The sequence below is a fragment of the Diadema antillarum genome, unplaced genomic scaffold (assembly GCF_040938485.1).
Source record: "Diadema antillarum isolate AM-2024a unplaced genomic scaffold, OU_Dant_1.0 scf00000190, whole genome shotgun sequence".
In the NCBI taxonomy this organism is placed as follows: domain Eukaryota; kingdom Metazoa; phylum Echinodermata; class Echinoidea; order Diadematoida; family Diadematidae; genus Diadema; species Diadema antillarum.
The window spans coordinates 375,381-383,028 of NW_027271079.1; the positions used below are offsets into that span (position 1 = coordinate 375,381).

At 38.4% G+C, this 7,648-nt stretch overlaps 1 protein-coding gene across 1 annotated transcript in view; it reads right to left on the reverse strand.

Annotated features, from left to right (window-relative positions):
• LOC139723430 (TNF receptor-associated factor 3-like) overlaps positions 1-6,837 on the reverse strand; it is a 44,728-nt gene extending 37,891 nt beyond the window's left edge. Inside the window, exon 1 of the mRNA XM_071634675.1 lies at positions 6,748-6,837. Coding sequence (XP_071490776.1) covers positions 6,748-6,837 — 90 coding nt within the window. The remainder of the gene's footprint in view (positions 1-6,747) is intronic.
• Between the last annotated feature and the right edge of the window lie 811 nt (positions 6,838-7,648).

The following is a 7,648-nucleotide window of genomic DNA, read 5'->3' on the forward strand; positions in this document are numbered from 1 at the left end:
GCAAAATGTACAATATAGGTCAAAAATCAAGGTCAAAGAAGTCAAAGGTCAAAATTCTGTGTAGAAGTTTTGAAGCCCTCACCTAGTGCCATCACATAAAGCAAACGGAATCGAAATCGGGTTAGAAATGGCGAAGGAGTAGCATTTTTTAGCAAAATGTACAATATAGGTAAAAAAATCAAGGTCAAAGGTCAAAGAAGTCAAAGGTCAAAATTCTGTGTAGAAGTTTTGAAGCCCTCACCTAGTGCCATCACATAAAGCAAACGGAATCGAAATCGGGTTAGAAATGGCGAAGGAGTAGCATTTTGTAGCAAAATGTACAATATAGGTCAAAGGTCAAGGTCAAAGGTCACGACTGAAATTCTGTGTAGAAGTTTCAAAGCTCCCATGTAGTGCTATCATATAAAGCAAACAGAATCAAAATTGGCTCATAAATGAACAAAAACTTGCAAGCACTGATTTTGTGTGAGGACTGAAAATAGGTGAATTGAGTCAACCTAACCAGTCGTGAGTTGTATCTTCTAAAAGAGCAAATTTTCTTCTACATAATGTTAAAGTTTGGGATCATAAAACAAACAGGAATTTGTGTTTTCAGCAGTTTTTCTCAAGCACTTTTTGGTGGAATAGTGTGAGTAGATGTTTCTCATAGAGCCCTCTTTTCATTTCTTAAAAACCCTGTCCATACTCTCACTTTCAACTCCAATAACTTTGAAAAGAATGACACTACTGCATTGAAAGTTGGCATTAATCATAAGAATGTGTTGGCTTGTGCCGAAAGGGTGGGTTGGGTGGTGGCGCGTCGCGTTAATGGGAACACCACCCTTCGTCCAAAGCCCCCCCCGGTTTTGCCGAAAGGGTGCGTTGGGAGCGTTGGGTCGCGTCGCGTTGACTGGAACCCCACCCTTCGTCCAAAGCCCCCCCGGTTTTGCCAAAAGGGTGCGTTGGTACTTTTTCTCATGTAATATTAAAAGACGAGTTTTGAATTTATATCTAACCTTCAAACAACCATTTCAAAGAGGCTATCGTCCGGATCGGTTTACACTCTATTACCACTTGGTCTACAGCCAGTTGGTCTAATAGACTGTTTAATATCAATTGGTCTAATAACCAGTTGGTCTAGTCATCATTTCGTCCAATTACTGTTTGGTCTAATTGTTATTTGTTGTTTGATATCAGTTGGTTGAATATAAATTCAAAACTTGTCTTTTAAAGGGAAGCAGTCCTGAGATTTTCACTGTACTGATAATTAAGAAGAGTAAAAAATATAAACTTTCACCAATTTATACGCTTGGACATCAAAAATTGTCTCCGTACGCGATTTTTGAAAAATAATTCCTGCAAGCGATCGTGAAAGAGCCGGCAAAAAGATGCTACGTAGTGCATGCCCTACTCACCAAGTTGACAGCCGTGCCTCTAAAAACCAATTTAAGTATTCAAATGATTAGTTGCAATTTTATCATATAATGTGAAAGTTTGTGGTTTTATAATTTCAAACAAAATATTTCAAGCTTAGATATATATAATTTACGAAAAATTAATATTGTAAACATAAATTTATATGTATTTTTAAACCAAATATACCATGAACTTGACATCAAATAGGCACGGTCGTTTTCTAGCTTCCGTCCGTGTTGCATAGTTCTTAGCGTAGAAACCACTCTCGCGCGCAAATCCTTACCATATACCAATGTATACATACACAGTACACTTGACTCCGTCCAGTCGATTTTGGCATTCAAACCGAAGATAACCTGTGCATGAGAGAGTCGAATTCTTCAAAGAAAATATTGTTTGTATCTCAATATTTCTGTAAGTAGTCAGATAATCGCCTTTCCTCGAAAAAAAAATATGACGTGAGCCGGGAAGGGTAAACACAGGGGGTCGTAGGGATATGATTTCGCTCCACTTTGCCATGCATGTCCAGTCGGCACTGGCAGCAGCTAGCTCAGTGGCACTGTACTGCAGTCCAACCCCAGCTGCAGGCCCACGGTAAATTAAACATAGCTAGCCACTTTCCTTACCTCTCTACGCTTTTTTTCCTTCGGTTCTCTTCGAAGTCGATGCTCGAGGTGTTTCTGTTTTAACTCATGTGAGCAAATGGTCAGGATTGCATCTGGTTTCAGGAGTTTTCTCGGTTTATAACCGAGGGCCACAGCCTGCCGGTCCACGTAAAAACATCACTTCACAAATTGTCCACGCACAGGTAGGTCACAACACGATTTCGAGATTTTGTAGGCCCAAAGTTTCTTATGTTCGGCATCGTTGTACCAATATTTCCCAGCCATACAACTCACCTTTCACGATACTTTTGTTGGTCTGGGACGGAAAAAAGGATTTTCCTGGGAAATTTTCTGCACGATTCGAGCAAAACTACTGATGTAAGATAGCCTGACCAGACGACGCTGAATGCGGTCGCCCCTGTAGTGTACTAGCAGGCCAGTGTAGAATCGTTTCTACCTACAAATATGTACACTCTGTACGTACTATATAGAACATGCATGAGCGGCGACAGGTAGGGCTGCAGCTGCGCTTGAGACTGGAAAAGTGCGAAGGGCAAACCGCGTACGGGGTGCGTACGCGTATCTACCGTAGATCTATCATCTAGTTGTACCGTCCACACGTGCCAATATAATACACAATACATACACACACACAAACACACACACACACACACACAACGTAGAAACAATGTCAAATACGAGATGGAGTAGCCACCGACGTCTTCATGCATCTGGGTAAACTAGGGAGCGTACGGATAACGAGCAGAACACGGCTGGGAAGAGTTGTGCATCGACGACGTATGACTCTCCGCCAAGACTTGCTCATTAGCATATTCACCATGCAGAGTCACACTTTTTCAACCAAAATGTACGAGCTTATTTGGTGATTTTAAAGTTTGTTTTTGGTGAAAGTAGTTCATTGGAGGTACCAACAACAACATATTTTTTTAAATTTCGTGAGGACTGTGTCCCTTTAACCCTATAAAGCCCAAGGGGGGGGGGCACATTGTGTCCCCTACCAGATTTTCATTCGCCACTCCTTTGCCCTTAATCCAGTTTTAACCAAATTTGGTGACTTTTCCTAAAATCTTATTCCGAACATTTTGATATATAATTTAGCTATATTTGATATTGCTGGTTGCCATGGCAACAATAGACTGACAGTCAGATTTTGCATATTTTTCTGTTCCAATTCCAATTAACGATATTATAATGTATAAAATCGGCGTTTCCAGGCTGAAATTTGCTGAAGGAGCAAAATGTGAAGTAATTATGGCCCTGAAATGTTTTTCATATTATTTCCTTTGTTTTTCTGTGACAATGCCATAAAACAATAGATATAATAGAGATACTTGAAAATAACAGTATTTTCAAAAGATTGCCATTCTATTTTGTGTCATTTTGATTCCTTCACCCAAGTTACACAGTGTACCTGTAATATCATTTGTTTATCACATTATCAATCTGCAAACTTATTCCGATATTATGGGAACATGAGATATGATAACTATGCATGTACCTATCCCAAACAATACATCACAGGTCTCATAATGTATTTCTTTATTTTGTTATGAATAGCGCCCCCATGTGGTGACCTTGAGAAATTTCAACCATAAAAAGTAATGAGCTTTGACTTGCAGATCATTTTGTGGCAAATATGAAAAATATTGGTCTAAGTTGTAAGACATATACTGGGGATAAAGAAATTATACAGAAAAATCATGTTTTTAGCATATTTCCTATGTATTTCTTTATATTTTGGTAAACAGCGCCCTCTATGTGTGACCTTGAAAAATTAAGTATGCGGTCATGTGGTTGAGACCTAATTTCAGGTTTCTAACATTTTTTGGTGAAATAATGAGAAACCTCTATGAAATATGAAAGAGCATGTAATTCTATAAGGAATTGAACGCTTATTTGATGAAAATTGGTTTTGAAATGGCTGAGATATAAAAAAAAGAGCAAATGTAATAAGGTGTGGGACCCACACTTTATTACGGTTTCTTTGTTTTACTCTGTTTTTGGATGTTTCAGTCATTCAAAACCCGATTTTCATCAAATAAACTTTGAATTCCTCTTAAAATGGTATTCTCGGTATTATCATAATAAATAGAAAATTTAAATGAGAACTTACCTGTTTGAAATTTAAATTGTATTTTATGAGGAAGGTGAAGGAAGAGACTACAGTCCCTCCTCTCCCACCCTTCTTCATAATTTCAGGTAGTTCTCAATAGCAGTAGGATGACTGTTTGATTGGTAGTCACATTTTTCGGAGCTACTAATATTGCTGGATGCTGAATGAAATAATGTTTGTTTCGAAAGGTCATTAATCCGGAAATGAAAAATGTTCGTCATTCCGAATATTTGTTATTCGAAAATGATATAAGGTTTTTAATTTCGAGTGTATGTTAGTAGGCCTATACTCACATTTCTTTTTCACTTTCGGATTGACTGAGTATGTTATTTAATTTTCCAATGAATGGACCTTAGGAATAAGGAATCTTAGCAACAACACCAGCCATGCTGTAATAACTAATTGTATTTCATGTCGGATTAAGGAACATCGTTAGGTATATACAATTTAAGTGTTTGAGAATAACGAACCTTCGAAATAACGAACTTTACTTTCTTTTGGATTAACATAATTATTGTAGAGGAAATTTTCCTCGGATATGGAGTGTGACACAGGAAACAAACGCAAATTTCTATTCACGATTTCTTTATAAGGGAATACTTTTCTTCTATATTTCTTTGTGGAATGAAAACACGCAAATCATGCATAATTATATTCTATGTTTTTTATATTAAAGACAGTTGTTTCGAATGTTTAGTTTGAAAGCGACTGTATGAAAAGTAACGGCCCGGTTAGAATGGTTTGTTCCGAAGGCCCACCTTTTCGAAGATTCGCTATTCAAAAGGTTTGTTTATCCGAAAGTTCTTAATTCAGAAAAATGAAATAAGGTTCTGTAATCTGATGATGAAATAATGTTTGTTATTCAGAAAATTCGCCTATCCGAAAATGAAAATGGAAACGAAGATCGTTATTCAGAAGGTTCATCGTTTCGAAATCGACTCGAAAATTTAAGGTAATTTGATATAGTTCGTTATTCTTAAGGTTAATCCCAAAATGAAAATAGGGTCGTCATTCCGAAGATTCATTATCAATCAGAGAATAAAGAAAAGTTTGATATTCCGTAAATTTGTTAATCAGAAGGTTCGATTGCAAACACCTTTTCACGAAACCTTTTCATTCTCAGAATATCGAACCTTCTTTTTTTCTCCATTTTCCGATAAACAGACCTTCACAAAGAACAAACGTCGAAATTCATATTCAGATGAATAAACCTTGTCATAGCGAATCTTATTTCCTGATTTACAAACCCTAGAAATAATGCCACAAATGTTCGAATTAGCAAACCCCATTTCATTTGGATGCACGTCACGAAACTGACACCCTCGAATCATACAGCCCGCAAGTGATACGACCCATGAGTCGTAAGTCCTAAGAGTCGTACACTCCACGAGTCATACAGCCCACGAGTTAGGCACTATAAGCAAACAAGGCCTACGAGACGGACATATCAAACCACGTGTTGTAATGTCGAATTCATGGGCCTTCTTTGCCTAGGTTTAAACTCATGGGCTATACGACTCATGATGGACCTTTCTTTTAATGTAGAAATTGTGTGTTGGGTTGTATGACTCGTGGGTGTCCGTCCCATGGGGTGACCCATTTCATTTTATATTTGCGAATTAACTGCATGGGTAAATAGAGCACGTGTGTTTGTGGATTAACGAGATATCGTCAGAATAACGACGTCACCGTAGGATATCTCGCGTATTTCCTTCTCGCTTCTTGCTTTACTTCATATAAACCAATGAAAGGGATCGTACAGTTTTGGTTGAGACCTAATTTCAGGTTTCTAACATTTTTTGGTGAAATAATGAGAAACCTCTATGAAATATGAAAGAGCATGTAATTCTATAAGGAATTGAACGCTTATTTGATGAAAATTGGTTTTGAAATGGCTGAGATATAAAAAAAAGAGCAAATGTAATAAGGTGTGGGACCCACACTTTATTACGGTTTCTTTGTTTTACTCTGTTTTTGGATGTTTCAGTCATTCAAAACCCGATTTTCATCAAATAAACTTTGAATTCCTCTTAAAATGGTATTCTCGGTATTATCATAATAAATAGAAAATTTAAATGAGAACTTACCTGTTTGAAATTTAAATTGTATTTTATGAGGAAGGTGAAGGAAGAGACTACGATGCATAATGAGTAATAATAGGAGAGCCCGCACGCGCGTCCAGCAATATTAGTAGCTCCGAAAAATGTGACTACCAATCAAACAGTCATCCTACTGCTATTGAGAACTACCTGAAATTATGAAGAAGGGTGGGAGAGGAGGGACTGTAGTCTCTTCCTTCACCTTCCTCATAAAATACAATTTAAATTTCAAACAGGTAAGTTCTCATTTAAATTTTCTATTTTATTTCGGAAGTCTCGAAAGAGACTACGATGCATAATGAGTAATAATAGGAGACTTTAAAGCCCGTAGTCACATTTTTTGGCCATACAGAACTGTACCAATGACCGTTTTTACCACTGAGGGGTAAGGCTTTACCTTTTACGATAACACTGCTTGGCTGAAACCCCCATTCTCATCCCTGAGGGGTTTCGCGTAATAAGTTTGAAATGTCTTCTCATTACTCCAGCCTGCCTGTGCCAAAATCTCATGTACAGGCAGATCTTTCCTCTGGGCAGCAGACGCTGCAGCTGCTCTTGTGGAGTGTGCCGAGAACAAGCTGGTGTCAATCCCAGCTTCTGCCATAACTGTCTTAATCCAACGAGACAAAGTTTGGGTAGAAACCCTGTGATAAGGTTTACGAAAACTTATTAACATATACTTTTGGTCCTTCCTAATAATCTGAGTCCTTCTCAGATACTCTCGAAGGTATCGTACAATGCAAACTCGTCTGTCTGGAGGGTACGCTCTTAGACTCACGACATGGCCTGTATTACCAGGTCTGTGATGTTTTAACAAGTCATCAATGTAGAATTTGACGGAATTGTCTTTGAACATCATCTTGTCTATTCTCAAAGCATTCAATGACTGTACCCGTTGTGCTGAGAGAAGCGCTAACAACATTGTCACTTTCAACGTTAGCTCTTTCAAGCCCAATTCGCCTGCAGGTGATTTCCTCCTCAAATAGTTGAGGACAGTTCTAACGTCCCACACCTCCGTGTAGCGAGGTCTGGGGGGTCGTAAGTGAAAAACTCCCTTCACAAATCTAGTTATTAGAGGATGTGCGCTTATGGAAAGCGAACTGTCTGTGAGAGTCAGAAAAGAAGCCAGTGCACTTCTAGCAGAGTTTATGGTACCGTAGCTGGCTCCCTTGTGAAACAAGTCTGAAAGAAATTCTAGTGCCCATTCTGATGATGTCTTGAGATAGTTAATGTTGTTGGCAGTGCAGAAAACTTTCCATTTGCTGATGAAGCTATGATATTGTTGTCGTGTAGATTTCCTCCAAGAAGCTACGATGACCTTGACGGTCCCTGCACTCAATCCCTGCGACCTGAAGGGTTGGCCGAAAGCCTGCAACAGAGCAAATCCAAATGTTTGTGTAAGGGGTGGGGCATTA